Raw genomic sequence first — 24,203 nt, forward strand, 5'->3', positions numbered from 1 at the left:
GTCCGTCGGCACTGGTACGTTTGAAGGTATGAATGTTCGTATGCAAGTGTCATGGCCTATGTGTGTTTCTTAGCCTGTGAATGTATCTGTGTCTCTGTTTCTTTTGGCCTGTGAGCTTGTGTGGGCGTATTTGTTTATGTATAAACGGATATACATGCTTGTGCATGTCTTGGTCTCTGCGTGTGTGTTGAGAACAACCCTCTCCCCATTTGCTTAAGCTGGAACCCAGGATGTCATCCTGGCCACCTCCCCGCACACCATCTCCCATGTAATCCATCCCCTAGTCCTGCCCACTCTGCCTACCAAAGGCCTCTGGAACCTGGCCCTTCTCCCCACCTCCACTGCCTCCTCCCTGGTGCAGGCTGTAGCATCATTATCTGGGTGACTGTGACAGCTCTTTATATATTTCTGATTTTGTTCTCTTTGTTGTCTGCATAGCAGCCACAGGATCCTTCTAAAACATAAATCTGTTCACACACTTCCAACCCTTCACCCTCTCCTTTGCTTTCAGGATAAAGCCCCCAATCCTGGACATGGCCTCCCAAGCCAGGTACCATCCTCCTCTCTCTCTCTCTTTTTTTTTTTTTGAGATGGAGTCTTGCTTAGTCGCCCAGGCTGGAGTGCGGTGGTGCGATCTCGGCTCACTGCAAGCTCCGCCTCCTGGGTTCACGCCATTCTCCTGCCTCAGCCTCCCGAGTAGCTGGGACTACAGGTGCCCGCCACTGCGCCCGGCTAATTTTTTGTATTTTTAGTAGAGACGGAGTTTCACCATGTTAGCCAGGATGGTCTCGATCTCCTGACCTCGTGATCCGCCCGTCTCAGCCTCCCAAAGTGCTGGGATTACAGGCGTGAGCCACCGTGCCCGGCCTCTCTCTCTCTTTTTGAGACAAAGTCTCATTGTTGCCCAGGCTGGAGTACAGTGGTGCCATCACAGCTCACTGCAGCCTCAACCTCCTGGGCTCAATTGATCCTCCCACCTCAGCCTCCCAAGTAGCTGGGACTACAGGTACACCCGACAATGCCTGGCTAATGTTTGTATTTTTGCTAGAGATGGGGTCTTGCAGGCCGGGCATGGTGGCTCAAGCCTGTAATCCCAGCACTTTGGGAGGCCGAGACAGGTGGATCACGAGGTCATGAGATCAAGACCATCCTGGCTAACAGGGTGAAACCCCATCTCTACTAAAAAATACAAAAAACTAGCTGGGCGAGGTGGCAGGCGCCTGTAGTCCCAGCTACTTGGGAGGCTGAGGCAGGAGAATGGTGGGAACCCGGGAGGCGGAGCTTGCAGTGAGCCGAGATCGTGCCACTGCACTCCAGCCTGGGCGACAGAGCGAGACTCTATCTCAAAAAAAAAAAAAAAGAGGTGGGGTCTTGCTCTGTTGCCCATGCTGGCCTCAAACTACTGGACTCAAGGGGTCCTCCCACCTTGGCCTCCCAAAGTGCCAGGATTACAGGTGTGAGCCACTGTACCCAGCTACCATCCTCCTCTCTTAACCTGCCTGAGCTGTTTCCTCTTCCTCTTCCTCCTGGCCCTGGCTGAGCTCCCTCTGTACTGTAACTCAATGCTTCCTCAAGCCTCAGGTCTTTCTCCATCCTGTCCACTCTGTTCCCCTGCCTGCCCCCTGCACACTTAACGCCTGTCCATCCTTGGGTCCAATATTGCCTCCTTGGGAAGCCTCCCAATTCTATCTTCCCAGGGTGTTTTTCTCTGTTGTATTTATGACAGTTTACAATCATAGTCTTATCTGAGTAACATCTGTGTCCCCAGCTCAACTGTGAAGCTGTTCTTCTTGCTACCGAGAGCCCAGGCCTAGCACAGCTCAGTGTTCAATGAATGTCTGCTGAACGAATTTGTGTGACTGGAACCTCTTGGGCCCAGAATCAAATTTGGGCCCACAGCAGTTGTGGGCCCACAAACTCCCTGCCTGGAGGAGGCTGGGGCAGCCATCTCTTTGCCCTCACTGGCCAAGTAAGGAAGCCTAGGCGGCCTTGGTCCCTCAGAGCCCCAGTGTCATCATCTGGGAAATGGGGTGATCATAAGGACACTAGCCTCATCCAGTTACTGGCAAGATGAAACTGATGACGAGGATTGCTCCAGCCAGCCCAGATGCCCTTGAGGCAGGAGTGAGGTCTGATTAATTTATCTAAAGCCTGGCACGAGGGCGGGGCCTTAGGAAATAATGACAGGCAAATCTTAGAGTTTGCAGGAATGAGCCTTTGTGAATGGCTCATTTTGCAGGGAGCCCTGCCCAACTGGATTCTGACTCCTCATGACAACCCCAAGGGAAGCATGAGTATTATGATCTCTGTTACAGTTCACACATTCCTTCACTTATTAATCCAATAAATATTTGAGTGCCTATTTGCCTGGCATACCAAGCTCTGGAAGTACAGGGTAAACAAGGCAGATACAGTCCTGCTTTTAGGATGTTCACTGTCTAGTGAGGACTAACAGTAACAATAACCTTCAGTTCTCCTGAGGGTTTGCTGTGTGCCTGTGCCAAATGCTCTACACTCACTCTAACCTCACAAAAGGAGGTACTCCTATCATCATACCCATTTTAGAGCTCAGAAAGCTGAGGCAGGGAAAGAGGGAGTCTCCTGCCCAGCACATCACAGCTCCCAGCCTGAGGAACCAGATCTCCAACGCCCACGTTTCTTAACTACAGTCTGTACTGCCTCTGGGTATGCTATGCTGGTGTGAGGCTCAGTGTCTTGCTGTGACAGCGAGTGCCCTTGGGCTTCAGTCTGTCTGCCCTCTGAGCCTGTCTGAGCCTGCGTGTGTCTGGAGCCAACTCCAGGTCTATTCTGGGCTAATGATGTGTTCTATGGCAGGGGAAGCAATGAGTTTGGGGTCCCGGGGGCTGAGGGGTGGTGTTAGTTTCCTTCCTGCATGGGAACTTCCCACAGGTCCCCATGCTGATTGATAACTGCTTGTAACTGAGGACCTGCCCCTGCCTGAGGCTTGCAGCATTTCTGTTGGTCTGTCAGCCTTTGTTCTGCCTTTTGAGACCTGAAAATAATGTGACACCCTAGAGAAATCAGGCCTTCCCTTTTCCTGAGGCAGGTGTGCAGGTCTGCAGGTCTGAAGCCAAGCCAGGGCCATTTGTCCTGGAAAGGGTAGGGGCCAGGGGTAGGCCACAGTGGAGCTGGCTGAAGCAGGTGGGCTGACAATGAATGGTTGGATGGATGGACTGACTTGCCGAGTGGGAGGCCGGGACTGCGATGAGCTTTACTGGCCTCGCTGCACTCTCCACTATGGGTACCCCTTCCTCCTACCTCTCCTTGACTCACCCCTAGACTTCCTCTTGGAGTAACACCTGCTAACTTCCTTCCCCCTTATCCTCTCAAGAGCGCTGGAGCCCTGAACATCGGCGCTTTTGAACCATTCCCCAGGTGGAAAAACACTGAGGGCAGCCGTTGCCCTTGGTCACACAGCGAATACGGAATCCGAGCGGGAACCTGGGTCCACGAGGCTCGCATTCCGGACTCTGCTCCCAAGCCGATCCGGGCGTCAGCTAGTCCCTGTGCCAGGGTGGGCCTCTCGGCTCTCACATCACCCCCTTCTCACAGTGGATCATCCCGTTTTCCCCGCAAGCGGCAATGGGCCAGTCCGTAGACCCCCCCACTCCTCGTGGCAGTGGGCCAGTCCACGCTGTCCCCACTCCCCCGCAGGATGTACGAGGTTCCTTCCGGGCTGCTCCAGGTCTCCGCGCGCTCACCTTTGGCCTTGCCTTTTCGCCACCGCCGGCGACCGCGGCTCCTCGAGACCTCTTTGGCATTCTTCGAGGCCGGGGCCATAGCGGCCTCGGCGGGTTCCATTCCCCCGGCCGACTCCATCAATTCCCCGCGGTCCTCGCGCGGGGGCCAATTCCAGCCGCGAGGCCCTGCCCAGGGGGCCAATCCTCGCTACACACTACCGTCGGGCCCCCCTATTACCCAATCCCGAGCTTGCTATTCTCTGGGTCCTGCTCCCTAGCCAATCCTGGTCTCCCTCCGCTGCCGTGCTCCGCCCCCAACCGCCAGAATTTAAGATCTGGCTCCGCCCCCCTATCGCGCATTAAAGGGCTCGCGGCCAACAAAAAGGCAGCCCTGGGGGCGGCGAAAAGCGTCCTTCGGGCAGGACTAGTGCGGAGCCCCGCGGGGAGCACCCCAGCAGGGAAGTCGCAGTCTTCCCACGTGCTGGGAAGCCTCCCATGTGCTGGCTCAGTCTCGCCATCCCACTCACCTTCCCAGGGAGGGATCCCCTAGAACGCGGCCCGGCCCGCCTTTTGAAGGGGTAAAAGTGGGGCGCCTCTGGGCCTCCGCCTGGGGTGGGGGCGGGCCAGGTCCTCTGCCAAGTCAAAGACGAGGCGGGGCGCCAGCGCTGGAGGCGTGGCTGTGCCTGAGAGCCGTTGGAGGAGGGAGCCCCGCCTTCCCTCTCCCGGCCCCTAGTTCTCCTATTGCGCTTTTCCTGGGGGATCTTTCTCCCTCTGTCTCCGCCCCCCAATCCCTGCTTCCGAGAATGGGGGTGGTGGGTGGTGGTGGCGAGGACGCTCGGCGCCTGCGCACTAGCTTCACGCCGCTGGCCGGCCCAAGAGCGGAGGTAGAGGGAACGACGCATGCCTGAGAAAAGGCGGGAAACATAGGAGGCTCGAGGCTTGCGCACACGCACACAGCTAACTGCTTCTGGACCGCCTGAGAGGCGGCCTCACCCGCCGTGGCGGTGTGGGGCGGGCATCCCTTGAGACTGTGTTCTGGATGCCTGGAGAAACAGCTTTCCATCCTCAGCACTGGGGAGAGCAGACCTCGATCCCTGTCTTTGCCTGCTGCCCCTCCTCCTTCCCTCTCAAAGCATACCCACCAGCCCCGGCTCTGAGAAACGCGTTATCCTCTTATCAGCTGTGGGAGAGACAGGACGGACTGGCTTCTGGGCGGTGGGGCGGCCATTGCCTGCCCTCTGGACCAGGGCCTCACAGATGCCCTCAACTTCAGGATTAGGGCTGCGTTGCTTTTTCCCCCCACGACAGGGGACTTCAACAAGTAACCTCCAGTTCCAGAGATAAAACTTGCATTCCTCCCTTCTCCATAGCAGGGGTTTTGAGCCTAGAGAAGGAAGATCCGAGCTTCCTGGGGCTCCTATGAAGCAGGCAGGGGGCAGCACTGGGCCCCGGGAAGAGGCAGAGAAGGCGAGAGAGCGCCTGCAGCGAGCCCAGAGCCTTGGGCCCGTTATCCTCTGATGCTGCTCCCCCAACTTTCCTGCCGTCAGCCCCTGACCTTGCCTGAGACCTTGGCGGCTCCCGCACCTCCTCCCAGCTCCTCCTTGCTGAGAACACAACCCGCAAGGCCATTCCGCCTGGCTGGACTGAGTCCCCTATGGGGGCAACCTGGCAGGAAGCAGGTGTCTTCCTGGCAGCAGAGGACAGACCTGGTAAACTGAGAGACTGTTGATGCCCCGATGTTCTGCCTAGCCTGCATGGAAACTCCAGAAGGGTAAGGTCCCATCTGGCATTGTATTGCTGGGACTTATGCCTGTGTCTGCCCCAGAGCTGGTGCTTGGTCAGTTTCTGTGGATGGATGAATGAATACTGGCAAGAGGGCCACTTTCCTCGTCTCCTGGTCCCTAGCCCAGAGTGCCTTCCCACTCTGGGATTTGATTTTCCCCAGATCCTCTGTAGGGAGGGAGCCTGGTCCAGGGGAGAAAGACCCCGGTTTCAAATACTGACTTTGCCACTTCCTAACTGCATGGCCCTGTGCAAGAACCCTTACTTCTTTATTTTTCTGCCTCAGTGTCCTCATTTATAAAATGAGGATGTTGGCCAGTTGCTCGGTGGCTCATGCCTGTAATCTCAGCACTTTGGGAGGCCGAGGTGGGAGGCTTGCTTGGGGCCAGGAGTTCGAGACCAGCCTGGGCAACATAGGGAGCCCACGTCTCTAGAAATGTAAAAATTAGCTGGGTATGGTGGTGCACCTGTAGTCCCAGCTACTCGGGAGGCTGAGGTAGGAGGATCGCTTGAGCCCAGGAGTTTGAGGCTGCAGTGAGCTGTGATCGTGCCACTGCACTCCAGCCTGGGCGACAGAGTGAGACTTCGTTTTTTCTTTTTTTGAGATGGAGTCTTACTCTGTCGCCCAGACTGCAGTGCAGTGGTGCGATCTCGGCTCATTGCAACCTCCACCTCCCGGGTTCAAGCGATTCTCTGCCTCATCCTCCTGAGTAGCTGGGATTACAGGCACCCGCCACCATGCTTGGCTAATTTTTGTATTTTTAGTAGAGATGGTGTTTCACCATCTTGGCTAGAATGATCTTGAACTCTTGGCCTCAAGCAATCCACCTGCCTTGGCCTCCCAAAGTGCTGGGATTACAGGCGTGAGCCACTGTGCCCGGCCTTTTTTTTGTTTGTTTAATAATGGGAATGTTGATCTTTATCTCAGGATTGTTGAAGGATAACCAGAGCTAACCTGATACACCATAAGTTTTTAGTATTTCTTAAGTAAATGAATGACTGTCCCTGAGAGGCTTCAATTCCTCCAGGTTCAAACTCACCTGTATCCTGGTAGTGTCTGTGATTCTGGGCACTGGTTTTCTTATGTGGCGACGTCCCACCATATCCTGACATCACTTTATAACCAGATTTTCTTTTGAAGGGTAGCTTCACTCCCTGGGCCACCATTCCACCCATCGTGGCTAGAGACTCTGTGTCTGAAGATGATCCCACCTCTGATTCTGACTCAGAATCTGTGACCCACTCAGAAAGTGCCTTCCACTCTAGGGCTGATCGCTGTATGGATAGTTCCTGCAGTTTTGTTAGAAATCCCAGCTCTATCAAAGATCCCTGCTTGGATTTGGCTCCCTGGACTGGAGTTGTTTGCTGGTCTGACTGTTCAGGTGTCTCTTGGGATGTAGATTCAGTCGGGTCTGATGGCTCCCTTTTGGCTCCAGGTTTAGCCTGGGCCTCAGGTGTTGATTCCGCTTCTTGTTGAACTGGAGGTGGCTCTCCTGGCCCAGACCCTGGCTGGGCTACATGTCTTTCTCTCAATGCTGGCTCCTGTTGAGTTGTAGATTCTTTTCCTAGCCCAGGTCCCTGCTGGGAGGCAGGTTCCTGTTGAGTGAGGGGCACCCTTTTGATGTGAGGTGATTGCTGTGGTGCAGGCTTCTGTGGGGCAAGAAATTCCTCTTGTGAAGCAGATTTTTGTTGGGCTCTAGGATCCTTCTGGGATTCAGCATCATGTTGTGCAGGGGTCTCCTGCTGGGTGAGGGGTCTGTGCCTTGAATCAGGCTCCTGTTGGGTCTTCGATTCTGGCTGGGCTATGGGTGTCTTTTCTGGCTCTGGCGTGGTTATAGGCCTCTGGTGTGGCTCAGGTTGCCAGTCTGGCCTAGATGCTGACTTAGAACCTGGCTCCATTGTTACTTCCCTCACGGGAGATATTGATCTTCCAGGTTTCATCCTTCTGGGCTCCCACCCAGCCTTCTCTCTTCACAGATATCTCATTGATTCCTCATGATGGCACGTTCCCTTGGGTTTCACTCCATCCTGGCATCATTGGTCTTCCTTTTTAAGGCAGCTGGCAGTGGGCCGATCACAGCTGGCCCCCACTAAGTAGTGAACTCTGTGCCTCTTTCTTTGGTGGGAGGATTAGGAATAGGAGGAGGCTATGTGCCCAGCACTCTCTTACAAGAAGGGAGGGGCTTGCTCTCTTGTGTCATAAATAGGGCCCCAGGGCCCCACCCCACCCACCACTCAGTTAAAATGTTTCTTCTCATAAGGCAAGCATCCCAGTTTAGGCTTCTGTGTCATCTGGGATGATAGAAGCCAGATGCTGGATAAGTGTTCCTTTTTCCTCTCTCATTCTGATGTTTGAGGAAAGCGTCATTCAGGGGGCAGTCTCTGTAGTTGTTGTAATAATTATTTCCTTCTTTGTTCCTTCCTACAAATGGTTGCCAGATTATTTATTTATTTATTTATTTATTTATTTATTTATTTATTTATTGAGACAGAGTCTTGCTCTGTTCCCCAGGCTGGAGTGCAGTTGTGCTATTTTGGCTCACTGAAACCTCCACCTCCTGGGCTCAAGTGACTCTCCTGCCTCAGCCTCCCAAGTAGCTGGGACTACAGGCACGCACCGCCACGCCTGGCTAATTTTTGTATTTTTAGTAGAGATGGGGTTTTGCCATGTTGGCCAGGCTGGTCTTGAACTCCTGACCTTAAGTGATCCGCCTGCCACCCTCCCGCCCCAGGCCTCCCAAAGTACTAGGATTACAGGTGTGAACCATCACGCCCAGCCAGGTTGGCAGTTTAATTTCCTTATATTGTCACTCTGATCATTTAACTCCCATGCTAAAAACTAATGTCATGCCCTCCCATCTTTATAGCTTGAGGCCCTTCTGAATGACATTTGAGATACTCCATGCCATCTCTCTAGCCCTGAACTATGATCCTGTACTAGATTGGAAACGCAAAGACAGTGACCACTGATGATGATAACTGATAACGATGGTGGTAATGGTGATGATAGTAGTTATAAATACCAAAGGCTGCCTAAGTGCTAAGAAACTGTGCCAATTTTTTTTTTAAACCTATATTATCTTTAGTAAGACCATGTCCGGTTCATTGGTATACTTTTTTTTTTTTTTTTTTTTTTTGTCCTACCTAGCTCTTACCTCAGAAAGATTTGTTGAATGTGTGAAAGATGAACAAGTAGGCCAATGGAGACAGAGTGAGGGTCTTGGTGGGGAGAATTATGTGTAGAATCTGTATTCAGTCTGCAGTGAATAGAGTAAAATGGGTCATTTGGATGTGAATTGGCAGACCCCATTTGAAAGAAACAATTTTGATCTGTTACATTTAAAAATATTTATTGACTTCTGTTTGCTACTTTCCTGATTGTATTTAGGTTAAATGACACCAGCTAGGAAGCTACAGTTTCCTGGAATCTTTCAGATAATTAAGCCTAAGCCTGGGTAAGGGGAGGGCACAGGATAAGACTGACAAGAGAAGAAGGTACTAGAGAGAGCAACAACCAAAATGATCTTGAGAAACATGCTTTTTGAGAGCACTGGAATGATTTAGGGGTGGGTACAGTGGAAGAGTGAGGTGGGAGAAGAAGAGTGTCTGGTAGATGTGCTCACTGTCTTCTTGACTGAGAATATTTAATAGGAAGAGTGGGAGCTCAGAGCTCCTACAAAGGCAGAACAAAGCTTCTTAGCTGACATTGTTTGAGAAATTGCTGGCAGGCTCTGGAATGCTTGTTTGGCTTTCTGTGGTGCTTTTGGTGTCCTAGGGTGCAAATAAAGGGGAGAGGCTAGTGTTAAAAACATTTTTAACATTTCTTTCTTTTTATTTTTTATTTTGGAGACGGAGTCTTGCTCTATCGCCCAGGCTGGATGGAGTGCAGTGGCACGATCTCTGCTCATTGCAACCTCTGCCTCCCAGGTTCAAGTGATTCTCCTGCCTCAGCCTCCCGAGTAGCTGGGATTACAGGTGCCTGCCACCATGGCTGGCTAATTTTTGTATTTTTAATAGAGACAGGAATTTACCATGTTGGCCAGGCTGGTCTGGAACTCCTGACCTCAGGTGATCCACTCTCCTCGGCCCCCCAAAATGCTAGGATTACAGGTGTGAGCCACCATGCCTGGCCTTAACATTTAATTTTTTTTTTGTGATGGAGTCTCGCTCAGTCACCCAGGCTGGAATGCAGTGGTTTGATCTTGGCTCACTGTAACCACTGTCTCCTAGATTCAAGTGATTCTCCTGTCTCAGCCTTCCGAGTAACTGGAATTATAGGCACCCACCATCATGCCTGGCTCATTTTTCTATTTTAGTAGAGATGGGGTTTCACCATGTTGGCCAGGCTGGTCTTGAACTCCTGACCTCAGGTGATCTGCCCACTTTGGCCTCCCAAAATATTAGGATTATAGGCGTGAGCCACTGTGCCCAGCCAACATCTAATTTTTATGAGAGTTTTAAAGATTATAAAAATAAGACTCATCCAGTGGAAAAACATTTTTAAATCCCCACCCTAGCCTCTACAACACATTTTCCAGGGCTAGCCACTGTTAATAGTTTGCTACATATTTTTCCATACCTTCTGGTATATAAATACAATGGTTTATTTTAAAAACAAAAATGAGATTATACTATACGTATTGCCTTAGTCTGACCTTTAAGAAATCTGGCCGGGCATGGTGGCTTGCGCCTGTAATCCTAGCACTTCGGGAGGTCGAGGTGGGCAGATAGCTTGAGCCCAGGAGTTCAAAACCAGGCTAGAGTGCAGTGGCGTGATCTCAGCTCCCTGCAACCTCCGCCTCCCGGATTCAAGCAATTCTCATGCTTCATACTCCCGAGCAGCTGGGATTACAGGCGTGCACCACTATGCCCAGGTAATTTTTATATTTTTAGTAGAGACAAGGTTTCACCATGTTGGCCAGGCTGGTCTTGAACTCCTGGCCTCAAGCAATCCACCTGCCTCGGCCTTCCAAAGTGCTGGGATTACAGGCGTGAGCCACTGTGCCTGGCTGCCAATATACTTTTTAATATGACACTTAAAAACTGGTAGACTAAACTGGGTATGATGGTGTGTACCTCTAACCCCAGATCCTTGGGAGGCTGAGGTGGGAGGATCACTTGAGCCCAGGAGTTTGAGACCAACCTGAGCAACAGAGCAAGACCCCCACTCAAAAAACAGAACAAAACAACAAACACAAAACTGCTAGACTAGGGAGGAGTCAAATTCTGTTTGATACTGACACTGGTGTAATCTTCAGAGATTAATTACCAGGTCTCCAACAGCCCCATCTACCCCCACTTTGGTAAAAGTGAGGTTTTAAAATCTAAGAATTTGGTTAAACCTTTCCAGTATCAGGAGAATTGTATCCTGCTTTTCCTGCTCTTCCTATTTCCCGACAAGTTGACATTGAGTAGAAAGGGCTGAGTTGTGTGCTTATCCTGGTCTTAATTTCACCTCTTTTTTCTATTCTCAACCGTGCTTCATCCCTAGTGATTCCACGGAGTGACTGTGGTATAAGGAAAATCATCCTCTGCAAACTTACTTGTTTTCTTCACATTGCCCTTGAAATGATCACAGGGACACTGCTTCTTTGGCAGCCCAGAAACTGTCATGACTTTTCTTCTCGGGGCTCTCAGGAACCAATCTGAAACAACAGCACTGCTGCTTAGATGGGAGAGTTAATACATATGATAGGAGGGAGTAGGACGAAGCTTTAATCACCATCTTCTGTGCCTTGAATTTCTACTGCAATGGGGTAGGAAAAGGGGTCAACACAGAACAGTGTCCATCCGGCTGTTTGAATGCTTGTATTTCTGAGTTGTTTTTCCTGACCTGTTTGGGCAAGGGTTTGGTGGCAGGTTTGGAGGGTGCATCAGAATATCATTACTGCAAAGAATGAGGAGTAAGGCTTGGGTGTCTGCTTTCCAGTGGCTGCTTTCCCTTGGGGAAGCCATTTTGTCTCTCTGCTTTCAGTCTTACCTATGAGTAAAATAAGGCTGAGAATAGGATTCAGGAAGCTTTTGGAAGGCCAGGAAAAAATAAAAAGCCTTTTGGGCGGTAGCCCTGGGTTCTTTAGGAAAAGGATAAGGGGCAGGGGGCAGCCTGACATTGGCTGGCTTTCCCCCTAGACCTTGGAGAAGTCCAGTTTTTGCCTGAGAGTCAGGAAGAAAGCGGGCACGGGTGCTGCATGTGGCAGGTTGTGGAGAGGGGAATGGGTGAGGTCAGCTGAGATAACATCTGCATTGGTCTCAGAGGGGCCCAAGGGAGAGAGCTGGGGTCATGGTGATGCCATCGCTGTTGTTGATGCTGAGTTACTGACCTTTGCACTCACATTCTTGGCCGCCTTCCTGGAGCCACTTCCTAGAAGCCTGGCCTTGGTCCCTATGGCCTCTGGCGACCCCTGTCGGAAGGAAACAGGTCACATCCAGACACTGGAAAGGGAACAGAAATGATCCTCCCAGCATTGTGCTACCTAGGTCAGCACAGTTCCATTTTTCCATTTTTACTTCAAGAATCTAGGTTACTTTAAGAGACGAATATTTTATTTTTATTTATATTTTTGAGATGGGGTCTTGGTACGTTACCTAGGCTGGTCTTGAACTCTTGGGCTCCAGTGATCCTCCTGCCTTGGCCTCCCAAAGTGCTAGGATTATAGGCATGAGCTACTGTGCCCAGCTGAGGGGTATTTTAATCAATGAGGAATTGAGGTTTAAAATCCGGCCTATACGTAACCATATTAAAAAATTTCATGATTAAACAACATCTGGCCTAGGGAAAAGCGTAGCTGAAGGTAGGTGGAGAAAGAATGGCTTCTAGATGGAAGAGAGGATAAAAGGTAGGGCTTTGTCAAAGCCTCCCGACCTCTCCCCATACCTCACACTAAAATCCTCATGACTTAAAAGAGTGAGAGCAAGGAGGAGATTATTCCATAAACCAAGATTTTCCCTTGACCTCCAAGTTGCTGGGTTTGTTTGTTTGTGTTTGTTTGTTTTTTGAGACAGGATCTCACTCTGTCATCCAGACTGGAGTGTAGTGGTGCAGTCACGGCTGCAGCCTCTACCTCCTGGATTTGGTTGGTCCTCCCATCTCAACCTCCTCGGTAACTGAGGCTTCAGGCATGCACCACCACTCCTGGCTAGTTTTTGTATTTTTTGTAAAGATAGGGTTTCGCTACGTTGCGCAGGTTGGTCTGGAGCTCCTGGGTGTAAGCGATCTGCCCGTCTTGGCCTCCCAAAGTGCTGTGATTATAGGCATGAGCCATCACACCCACCCCAAGTAGCTGTATTTGAATCCAGAGTCCCAGTTCAGCTATCAAATGATGGTATTTACCTTTGTTCCTCTGGAACAAACACATTCTTCTTTTGGCCTCTATCCGAGCCTGTTTTTATCTTCTGATTCTATCTTATCTCCATTTTTTGATACTTAAAATATTCCTATGACAGGCCGGGCTCGGTGGCTCACGCCTGGAATCCCAGCGCTTTGGGAGGCCGAGGCAGGTGGAACATGAGGTCAGGAGATCAAGACCATCCTGGCTAACACGGTGAAACCCCCTCTCTACTAAAAATACAAAAAATTAGCCAGGTGTGGTGGCGGGCGCCTGTAGACCCAGCTGCTCAGGAGGCTGAGGCAGGAGAATCTCTTGAACCCAGGAGGCAGAAGTTGCAGTGAGCTAAGGTTGCACCACTGTACTCCAGCCTGGGTGACAAAGCAAGAGTCCATCTCAAAAAAAAAAAAAAAAAAAAAAAAAAAAAATTCCTATGACAATCAAGGATGATGGTTTATAGACTTGAGATTCTCAAGTAAGAACTTGGCTCAGATGACACCTCCTTTATGGTGGTTTCTGATACTTCCTGTCAGAATGAATTATGCCTTCATGCGGTTCCTATTGTATTTGAATGCAGTTCTGTTATTGCACTGTAATGTTGTTGTTTGAAATCTTTTATGCACTGAATTGTGTCTCCTGAAATTCACATATGGTTGAATCCATAACCCCCAGTACCTCAGAATGCCTGTATTTGGAGATAGGGCCTTAAAAAAGGTGATTAAATCGGGCTGTTATGGTGGGCCCTACTCCAGTCTGGCTGGTGTCCTTATAATAAAAGGAGATTTGGGCCGGGCGCGGTGGCTCACGCCTGTCATCTCAGCACTTTGGGAGGCCGAGGCGGGTGGATCACAAGGTCAGGAGCTCAAGACCAGCCTGGCCAACATAGTGAAACTCTGTCTTTACTAAAAATACAAAAATTAGCTGGGCATGGTGGCATGCGTCTGTAGTCCCAGCTACTCGGGAGGCTGAGGCAGGAGAATTGCTTGAACCCGGGAAGTGGAGGTTGTAGTGAACTGAGATTGCATCAACGGACTGCAGCTTGGGCCACAAGGTAAGACTTCGTCTCAAAAAAAAAAAAAAAAAAAAAGGCCCTTATGAATGGGACATAGGCCAGGTGTGGTGGCTCTCACCTGTAATCCCAGTGCTTTGGGAGGCTGAGGCAAGGGGATTGCTTGAGGGCAGTAGTTCAAGACAGCCTAGGTAATATAGCGAGGCCTTGTCTCTACAAAATATATATATATATATATATTTTTTTTTTTTTTAAAAAGTAAGGTATCCTAGGCTGGGCATGGTGGCTCATCCCTGTAATCCCAGCACTTTGGGAGGCTGAGGCTGGCGGATCATTCGAGGTCCGGAGTGCAAGACCAGCTTAGCCAACATGGTGAAACCCTGTCTCTACTGAAAATACAAAAATTAGCTGGGTGTGATGGCGCATGCCACCTGTAATCCCAGCTACTGGGGAGGCTGAGGCAGGAGAATTGCTTGAACCCGGGAGGCAGAGGTTGCAGTGAGTCAAGATCATGCCATTGCACTCCAGCCTGGGCAACAGAGTGAGACTCCATCGCAAAAAAAAAAAAAAAAGTAGGAGGGATCCTATAGAGCTCTTTCATTCTCTTTCCACCTCTTGAAGATAAGAGGAGAAGTCCGCTGTCTGCAGCCTGGAAGAGGACCCTTGCCAGAACTCAGCTGTGCTGGCACCCTGATTTCATAGATCCAGCCTGCAGAACTGTGAGGAATAAATTTCTCTTATTTATGCCACCCAGTCTGTGGTATTGTGTTAATGCAGTCCTAGCAAACTAACATAAAATCTTTCTCCTTCACTAGACTCTGAACCATTGGCTCAATAGTCATTCAGCTACGTGGTTCCTGACACATGGTAGGCATTTGGTAAATGTTTGTTCAATACGTGGATGGATATGTTGTTTGGAGGGGACCCTTAGAGATCATATGGCTCAATTCGGGCCTCCTACTTCCCAGACTTCTGCCACACAGATGGAGGGGGTTGCGTCATTTCCCCAAGGGCTGCTTTTCCAGTGTTCTCATGTGCTGTTTTGAGTGTTATCAAAGTACTTTAACCTGGCATAGCCCCTGCCATGTAAACTTTTCTAACATTTTTACTCTTGCCTGACCTCTACTCCTAGTTCCAGAGAAAAACCACAGAATTTTAGGCCCTGAAGGAAATCCCGGAGATTATTTAATCGAATTCCTTAATTCTGAAGTTTTTTTTTCAGTCTAAATGTAATTTAACTGTTGGAGAAAATTTTGAAAGTACAAACAGAGAAATTACTATTCTTACAAACTGTTGGTATTTTGGCATATTTGTTACCTGCATATGCTTTTTTTTTTTTTTTTTTTTTTTTTTTTTGAGACGGAGTCTCGCTCTGTCGCCCAGGCTGGAGTGCAGTGGCGCGATCTCGGCTCACTGCAAGCTCCGCCTCCCGGGTTCACGCCATTCTCCTGCCTCAGCCTCCCGAGTAGCTGGGACTACAGGCGCCCACAACTGCGCCCGGCTAATTTTTTGTATTTTTAGTAGAGACAGGGTTTCACCGTGGTCTCGATCTCCTGACCTTGTGATCCGCCCGCCTTGGCCTCCCAAAGTGCTGGGATTACAGGCGTGAGCCACCGCGCCCGGCCTGCATATGCTTTTTATACAATGTAGTGATAACCATAGAATGTAAACACATTCTCTTTTTCCATTCATAGGCATGTTGCTGTGTTATCTTTATAACACATTTTTAATGAATGCATAATACTCTCAATAATTATGTGTTCCAAATTATTTAACTGCTTTCCCATTGCTGAATATTTAGAAAGTTTTATTTTTTAGAAGTTGGTAAATTTCTTTGTTCTTATAACTGTTTTCCAAATTTTAGATTATTTTCTTGGGAGAGAGTTCCCAAAGTGGAATTACTGGGTCAAAAGTTAAGAATTGCTTTCAAAAGAGCTGTATTAATGTTTAAATTTTATTTTTTAATTATTTTATTTTATTTTATTATTTTATTTTATTTTATTTTTTTTTGAGACGGAGTCTCGCTCTGTGGCCCAGGCTGGAGTGCAGTGGCCGGGTCTCAGCTCACTGCAAGCTCCGCCTCCGGGGTTCGCGCCATTCTCCTGCCTCAGCCTCCCGAGTAGCTGGGACTACAGGCGCCCGCCACTTCGCCAGGCTAGTTTTTTGTATTTTTTAGTAGAGATGGGGTTTCACCATGTTAGCCAGGATGGTCTCGATCTCCTGACTTCGTGATCCGCCCACCTCGGCCTCCCAAAGTGCTGGGATTACAGGCGTTAGCCACTGCGCCCGGCCAAGGGCTGTACTAATTTCATTAAATCACTATCTCCTTTTTTTTTTTTTAAGATGAGGAAACAGTCCCAGAGAGAGCAAATGAAATGCCCAAGTTCATAAAGGTAATGGGGACATATCTAGGGCTGAAACCCAGGTCCAGGATTTTATTTTATTTTTAGTGACCAGGGTCTTGCTATGTTGCCCGGGCTAGTGCAATAGCTGTTCACAGACATGATCACAGCACAGTGTGGCCTCAAACTCCTGGGCTCAAGTGATCCTCCTTAGTCAGCCTCCCAAGCACTACCACACCCAGCTACAGGTACAAGATTCTTAGTCTATTGTTTTATTCTGCACTGCTATATGACCCTAGTTTCACAGAGGAAACTGAAAATGAAGCTGCATGGTACTATAGTATTATGTCTCCCAAACTTCAGACATTTTTAGACCATCTTTATGATTTTTTTCTATAGCTTAAACCACCCTTAGTATTATTTACTTCATGCTTTTTCTTTTTTCTTTCTTTCTCTTTCTCCCTTCCTCCCTCCCCTCCCCTCCCCTCCCTCCCTTCCTCCCTCCCCTCCCCTCCCCTCCCTCCCTTCCTCCCTCCCCTCCCCTCCCTCCCTTCCTCCCTCCCCTCCCCTCCCTCCCTTCCTCCCTCCCCTCCCCTCCCTCCCTTCCTCCCTCCCTCCCTCCCTCCCTCCCTTCCTTCCTTCCTTCCTTCCATTCCTCCCTTCCTTCCTTCCTTCCTTCTTTTTTTGACAAGAGTCTCACTCTGTCGCCCAAGCTGGAGTACAGTGTTGCGATCTCGGCTCCCTGCAACCTCTGCCTCGCGGGTTCAAGCAATTCTCCTTCCTCAGCCTCCCAAGTAGCTGGGATTATAGGCACCCACCACCCATGCCTGACTAATTTTTGTATTTTTAGTAGAAGCGGGTTTTACCATGTTAGTCAGGCTGGTCCTGAACTCTTAACATCAAGTGATTACGGGCATGAGCCACTATGCCTGGCCACTTTATACTTTTTCTTTTTTCTTTTTTTTTTTTGAGGTGGAGTCTCACTCTGTCGCCCAGGCTGGAGTGCAGTGGTGGGATCTCAGCTCACTGCAAGCTCCGCCTCCTGGGTTCATGCCATTCTCCTGCCTCAGCCTCCCGAGTAGCTGGGACTACAGGCGCCGTAGTTTTTTGTATTTTTTAGTAGAGACGGGGTTTCACTGTGTTAGCCAGGATGGTCTCGATCTCCTGACCTCGTGATCCGCCTGTCTCGGCCTCCCAAAGTGCTGGGATTACAGGCTTGAGCCACCGTGCCCAGCCTTATACTTTTTCTCTAAATAAATTTATTTTGCAAAACATCCTCATCCTATGCAATATTATCTGTGAAATTACAGGTTTGATGTATGCTTAGTTTTTTTCCTAACATGCATTAAAATAAACACAGAAGTATTAAAGTAAAAAGAAGCTTATTTACATTGCACCTAAAATCAGTTTTGGGAACCACTGATACAGTGGCATAAACGTGCACTTTATATCCAGATAGGCCTGGGGTCAGCTATTGGCTCTATCACTTAACTATGTCAACTTGGACAAGTCACTTGGCTTCTGTGATCCTCGATTCCCTGATTTGTAAAAGGAGGATGGTAAAATCCTCCTCGCAGAGTTGTTGGGAATAAGTGAGCTGCTGTGGGAGCTCAGTGCCCAGGCGGGTGTTGAGTACACGATGGTTATCATTGTGGTTATTGCTGTGGAATTTTGGTTATTTTCCAAAGAGAGTGTCTATGCTGGAATATTGGGCTTGTGGCTTTCTGCTGATGTCGATGTGTAAATAAGTTACTTCCACTTGTTAGGATTTATGGTGCATCTGTCACTATTTTCATTTCCCAGATCCACTATATACTTGCTTTGGGATTTTGGACAAAGTTGTGTAACTTTTCTATGCCTCATTTTCCTAATTTGTAAGATGTGGTTAATAATAGTACAGTAGACCTTCCTTATCCACAGGACTCCCAAGATACTTGAAGTCTCAGATAGTACCAAACCCTATATATATATATATTTTCTACACATATACACTTATGATAAAATTTAATTTATGAATTAGGCACAGTAAGAGATTAACAATAACTAATAGAATAGAACAATTTAAAAAATATACTGTAATAGGCTGGGGAGGGGGCTCACGCCTGTAATCCCAGAACTTCTGGACGCCAAGGCAGGCAGATCACGAGGTCAGGAGATCGAGACCATCCTGGCTAACACGGTGAAACCAAGTCTCTACTAAAAATACAAAATAGTAGCCGGTTGTGGTGGCGCATGCCTTTAGTCCCAGCTACTTGGGAGGCTGAGGCGGGAGAATGGCGTGAACCCAGCAGGCAGAGCTTGTAGTGAGCCGAGATCACACCACTGCACTATATATATATATATATATATATATATATATATATATATATATATATATATATATACTGTAATAAAAATGATGTGAATGTGGCCTTTCTCTCTCTGTTTCTCAAGATAACATAACAATATTTTGGGGCCACAGTTGGCGGGTAACTGAAACTGCGATTAAGTGGGGACTACTGTACATGAGTGTGCGTGTGTGTTATTTCCCAGCTCTGACCACTAGAGGGCCTAGAAGCACCAGCACCTGCTAGCAATGGGCCTATCAGTCAGTGCCCATGGTCTGTAAATATCATTCTCCCATGAAAGGAACTAGGGCTTCCAGGAAAAATAGCTGATCCAGGGCTGGGACAGAAAAACACAAGAGGAGCCCGAAGCTTCTTGTGGTGTCAGAAACGAAGGAACTGCTCAAAAAATGATGGAGACATGTCTAAAGGTCATAGAAGCCAACTGGAAGGAGTTCCCAGTGGCCAATTTTGGGACAATATGAGCAACATAATAAATAATGATAGTAATGGATTCCAACCCATAAATACTCATGAGTCCATGCTGATATAAATAAATAACTGAACAAATAAATAAGGAAGAAAAGGCTGGGCATGGTGACTCACGCCTGTAATCCCAGCACTTTGGGAGGTGGAAGTGGGGGAATCACTTGAGGCCAGGAATTAGACACCAGCCTGGCTAACATGACAAAACCCTGTCTCTACTAATACAAAAATTAGCCGGGTGTGGTGGTGTGTGCCTGTAGTCTCAGCTACTCAGGAGGCTGAGGTGGGAGGATCGCTTGAGCCCAGAAGGTGGAGGTTGCAGTGAGCCAAGATCACACCACTGCATTCCAGCCTAGGCAACAGAGTGAGACTCTATCTCAAAAACAAACAAAAAACAAAAAACAAAAAACAAAAAGAAAGAAAGAAAGAAAAAGAAATAACTCTTTCTTATGGCAGAATTCCGATTAGATAAATGTAGAAGGAACAATAGAAGTAGAAAATCACTATTTGTCCAATACCACAGTAATAATTCTTTGTAGGAAACAATCATCCATAGATTCTAAAAATTAATGTTAAAAGTATGATGATGCTGTTAACTGGTGAACAACAAGAAAAAAAAGTATGATGAGAAGAAACAGGCTGTTTACATATTTCCAAAGTGTTTCTCTGCAAGATACTTATTAATTACAATGAGACGAATAGTAACCTTACAGTAGAGAAACCTGGCAGACACCACCTGAACCAAGTGCTTAAAGTGAACCCCATCAGTAATGAGAGATACCGACATCCTGGGGCTCTTGCTGGGATGTCCAGAGAAGGATACATCACTTCTGAAGTATTCTTGCCTAAAATGCGTAGCCGGAAATATCAGACAAACCCATATTCAGGGAGCATTCTACAAAACAACTGGCTAGTACTCTTCAAAAGTGTCAAGGTCCTGAAAGAGAGGGAAAGACTGAGAAACTATCCCAGGTTGGAGGAGACTTAGGAGATCTGACATTTTATTCAGTGGGATCCCGAATTGGAGTCTGGAGCAGAAAAAGGACATGAGTGGGACAATTAGCAAGATTTGAACATTTGTAGATTAGTTAATATTATGGTATCAATGCTAATCTCCTGGTTTTAATAATTGTATTATGGTTACATAAGATATTGTTTGAAAACAATTGGATGAAGGCTATACTGGAACTCTATTTTTATAATATTTTTCAAAGTCTGAAAAATGAAAAGTAAGAAAAAGTAAGAAATGCATTAGATTTGTGAGGACAAATGAGATAAGTGTGAAGTGCTTAGAACAATGCTTGTGATATAGGAGTTCTTAATGTGTCTGATATAAGTAATTTTATAATTAAATAATATTACAATTAATGAATCTGTTATTATAAGTAATTTATTTCCTAATGACCTCATATATTCTCACTTATTTTTATTTCCCTTAACCCTGTGAAAAGCATATTGAGCATGTATGTGATTAAGAGATAAAATAAGATTAGACTTTATTCTGAGATTTATTTTGGGGATGGAGGAGCTATTATTTCCTTTAGCCACTAAGTAGCTCAGACTCAGGCCTACATTGCAAAACTTCACTTGGCTGGGAAACAAGGCTTGAGCCCGGCTGCCACCCCCGCGACGTGGTTTGTGATGGTGCCTCCTGGTGGCGCAGGGAGCTTTCCCCAGTTCCTCACCCTTGTCCTTTAGGAGCGACTTAGAAATTTTACTCAGTCCGTTTATTAAACCCTTTCTAGGTCACACTGCGGATCATTTAATCTTCACAAGTGTGTGTGACAAGTGGTATTTTCTTCATTTTAAGATGATAAAACTGAAACTCAAAAAAGTGAGGCGACTTGTCTAGGGTTGCCAAGTGTGTGGCAGAGTCAAGATCTAGGTCCCCCTGACTTCCAGGCTGAGTGTAAAGGTCTAGGTGAGTCTAAAAGTGTGGCCATGCAGAGAACTATTGGTGTAGAGCAGTGGTTGTTGACCAAGGGTGGATCCCCCTCCGGGGACATTTGGCGATGTCTGGAGATATTTTTGGCTTCCATAATGGGTTTGGATGAGGGAGAGGGGAGGCTGCTATTGGCGTGTAGTGGAGAGACGCCACGCGGATGCTGCTGAACATCTCACAGTGCACAGAACAGCCCCCACTGCAAGGAACTGTTTAGCCCGAATGTCAGTAGAGCTGCTATGAAGCCCTGGTTTGATTTAGAAACCTGAGGATGCATTCTTGAGGTTATCTAATGTTCGCTGAGTACTGAGCTGAATAGCGTGAGGGATATGGACACAGTGCACCAGTCCGTGCCACCAAGTAGTTTGCAGCCGACGCAGGGCGTAGAGGCAGGAAAGGCACATGAGGCCCGTCAATATAAGGCAGCAGATGATGAGTGCAAGAAGAGAGTGTCCAGCAGGGCTAAGCTGGCTCTCAGGAGGGAGACCACATGTCTGCCTGTGAGAGGAACTGAAGGAAGCTGTGGAAGGTGGTTTTGAGTTGGGTGTCTGAGCAAAGTTGAGCTGATGGGAAAACACAATACATGTTCAGCGAAGAGCAAACAGGTTAGTTTGGGTGGAGAATAGTATTTTTTAGTGAGTAGAGGGAGGTACACTGGAAAAACAGGTTGGGACTAGAGCTTTGAGTTCAGGCAGAGGACTGTAGCATGGGTGTCTGTCATAGTGATGGAAAAGTCTTCCCTTTTGGAATAGTGGTCTAGGCCCTAGGGCTATGGGGCTTAGCAGCTTCCAGAGCACTCTCTCTACAAAGGAAGAGATGTTGGAAATTGGAGTGGAGAAGGGAGAATGCCTCCTGATTTTAGGACCAAGTTGGTGCTGAGTATGCAGCAAAGCCATTTCACCTCAAAGTGGCCTTTGGGGAGATGGTGCTCACAAGCAGAAATATACATGGGGGTCAGGTCTGTTCTTCGTGGTTGCTCTGTGAAGGGCTGGGCCACTTTATAGTGAAAGCTGGAGCAGATTTGCAACCCCTAAGCTAAGGTCTGCTTCCCAAAATGTGAGCTGTTACAGCAGGGCTTGCTACGAATAAAGCTTCAAATATGGACACTACCTGGTGACAGGCTTTTTCTAGTTTATTTCATTACCAGTAAATAGCATTAAGACATGTTGGTGGCATTCCGGTGCACTGTAAAGAATATAAGCAAGGACTTCCTGATCTTCTATAAAGGTACCATTGCCTTCAACACCCTCCCACCACCATCATTAAGTTTAGCCATGATAATTATGTTACTCTTTTGGAAAAGGGTTGGGGGAGAAGACATGGGAGCAAATCTTTGTTGAGCTAGTATATACATACATACATACATACATACCTGTGTGTGTGAGGAGGATCAGCTACAATTACAGATATTTTCTTTTTTTTTTCTTTTTTATTTTTGAGACGGAGTCTCGCTCTGTAACTCAGGCTGGAGTACAGTGGTACCATCTTGGCTCACTGCAGCCTTTGCCTCCCGGGTTCCAGCAATTCTCCAGGCTCAGCCTCCTGAGTAGCTGGGACTACAGGTGCGTGCTACCACGCCTGGCTAATTTTTTGTATTTTTCGTAGAGATGGAGTTTCACCGTGTTAGCCAGGATAGTCTCAATTTCCTGACCTTGTGATCTGCCCGCCTTAGCCTCCCAAAGTGCTGGGATTACAGGCATGAACCACTGCGCTCGGCCAGTTGCAGATATTTTCACATACAATATCTCATTTAACTCTGTCAACATCGTTTGGGTGTAAGTACAGTTTTCTGTTTTTTGTAAAGGAGGAAACTGGCATTGAGAAAGGCTCACTCACCCCAATACCCCACAGCTAAGAGAAGCTGCATTTTGATGTGTCTGTGGCCTGTTTTGCCACATTTCCTCCCCTCATTTTCCCCTTCATAGACAGTCTTGTTTACCTGGATTCAGGCTGCTAGAGACCATGGACATCAGCATCAATGGCAGCAACAGGAGGAAGGAAGAGATTAGAACTTTCATTGCAACGGTTGGTGCAGCTGTTAAGTTGCTTGAAGAGTATAATGGAAGGTTCCCTGTTGGAGGCTGCTGATCTCTGGGGATGACTCAGGTCAGGGTACTCAGCCTGGCGGTCTATGCTTTAGTCCCAGGCCAGCGTTCCCATTTGAGGGCGAGAACAGGTGAGGTGACGCTGTTTTGCTCTTAGGTAACAGATTAGACCATGTGCTTTATGGGAATCTGGGAGGTGAAACTGGTCAAACAAAAGAAATGCAGCATTCTTAAGAACATAAGAAGGTGACTGATAACTTGGCAGCCGTGCCAGTTCTCTCCTGTACTCTTTCCCGCCTCCTCACACCCCAGTGCCTCATGATTTCTTCCTCAAACCTTTTTTTCTTGCTTGGATTTCCTTATACCTTTCAGTGACCCTCTCTATCTGAATATTTGACAGGAAAGTGGCTGCTAAGTGTTGGTAGGCGAGACTTTGACAAGGTCTCTTTCCCCTCCTGCTCCCATCCTTTTTTTTTTTTTTTTTTTTTTTTTTTTTGAGACGGAGTCTCGCTCTGTAGCCCAGGCTGGAGTGCAGTGGCCGGATCTCAGCTCACTGCAAGCTCCGCCTCCCGGGTTCACGCCATTCTCCGGCCTCAGCCTCCCGAGTAGCTGGGACTACAGGCGCTGCCACCTCGCCCGGCTATTTTTTGTATTTCTTAGTAGAGACGGGGTTTCACCGTGTTAGCCAGGATGGTCTCGATCTCCTGACCTCGTGATCCGCCCATCTCGGCCTCCCAAAGTGCTGGGATTACAGGCTTGAGCCACCGCGCCCGGCCGCTCCCATCCTTTTAAAAATATCAGCAATAGTAGTGTTGTTGCCTGGGAAGTTGCTCTGTCCTCTCTCTGTTCACAATTCCCTTCAATTCTGTAGCCACATAAGGTAGCAGCAGAGCAGGATCTGGGACAAGAGGCAGCTCCCCTGCCCAGAACACCGCCCCGGAGCAGTGGGTGACACCAGGCCTCCTTGTGTGTCCATCAGGAAGGTGGCCATGGCTTAGCTGTTCTGGTCTAAAGGAGAGGGAACTGGGTTGGGGGAAGAGACCTCCAGAGCTGCAGGTCCCAGAGGGTTTGAGAAACAGGAGCCACAGAAGGGAAGGAACCCTGAAGTGTGTTTGCCCAGCTGCTGGGGCGCCTGGCTCCAGCACTTCTTTGGAAATGGCCCCAGGTCAAAGAAGAAAGGTAATAATACTCGAAGTAAACATTAGGGGCATAGAATATCAGCACTCACGAAACTTGACATTTATTTG

At 48.2% G+C, this 24,203-nt stretch overlaps 2 protein-coding genes and 1 long non-coding RNA gene across 10 annotated transcripts in view; 1 reads left to right on the forward strand and 2 right to left on the reverse strand.

The window, feature by feature from the left end:
* LIPE (lipase E, hormone sensitive type) overlaps window positions 1-4,310 on the reverse strand; it is a 23,879-nt gene extending 19,569 nt beyond the window's left edge. For 5 of the 6 annotated variants that reach the window (XR_012427636.1, XM_065535556.1, XM_065535561.1 and 2 more), the window contains exon 1: window positions 3,723-3,889. Coding sequence is in view for 1 of the 6 variants with exons in the window: in XM_065535556.1 (XP_065391628.1) it covers window positions 3,723-3,840 (118 nt within the window). In the remaining 5 variants the exon portion in view is untranslated. Of the gene's footprint in view, window positions 1-3,722; window positions 3,890-4,228 lie in introns of those variants that run through there. The other variant, XM_065535562.1, reaches the window with a different exon arrangement.
* Window positions 4,058-24,203, forward strand: part of LOC102142708 (uncharacterized) — a 161,790-nt gene continuing 141,644 nt past the window's right edge. For all 3 annotated transcript variants that reach the window (XR_010583368.2, XR_010583367.2, XR_286626.5), the window contains exon 1: window positions 4,058-5,472. This is a non-coding gene — a long non-coding RNA (uncharacterized lncRNA). The remainder of the gene's footprint in view (window positions 5,473-24,203) is intronic.
* On the reverse strand, window positions 8,817-23,076 carry CXCL17 (C-X-C motif chemokine ligand 17). The gene is made up of 4 exons (XM_005589377.5): window positions 22,851-23,076; window positions 11,804-11,884; window positions 11,027-11,128; window positions 8,817-9,254 (listed from the first exon to the last, which is right to left on the reverse strand). The coding sequence occupies exons 1-4, from the start codon at window positions 22,927-22,929 to the stop codon at window positions 9,157-9,159; spliced, it is 360 nt and encodes a 119-aa protein (XP_005589434.1). The 5' UTR covers window positions 22,930-23,076; the 3' UTR covers window positions 8,817-9,156.

Source organism: Macaca fascicularis, chromosome 19 (assembly GCF_037993035.2).
Source record: "Macaca fascicularis isolate 582-1 chromosome 19, T2T-MFA8v1.1".
In the NCBI taxonomy this organism is placed as follows: Eukaryota; Metazoa; Chordata; class Mammalia; order Primates; family Cercopithecidae; genus Macaca; species Macaca fascicularis.

What these genes read in the sequence shown, in the direction of transcription:
- CXCL17 (XM_005589377.5), bottom strand. Translation starts at nt 22,929, where the DNA reads ATGAAAGTTCTAATCTCTTCCTTCCTCCTGTTGCTGCCATTGATGCTG. An exon ending in CTCTAGCAGCCTGAATCCAG is followed by an intron (nt 11,885 to 22,850) that starts GTAAACAAGACT and finishes TCCTTCCGACAG; the next exon opens with GGGTCGCCAGAGGCCATAGG. An exon ending in CCAAGAATGTGAGTGCAAAG is followed by an intron (nt 11,129 to 11,803) that starts GTCAGTAACTCA and finishes CTGTTGTTTCAG; the next exon opens with ATTGGTTCCTGAGAGCCCCG.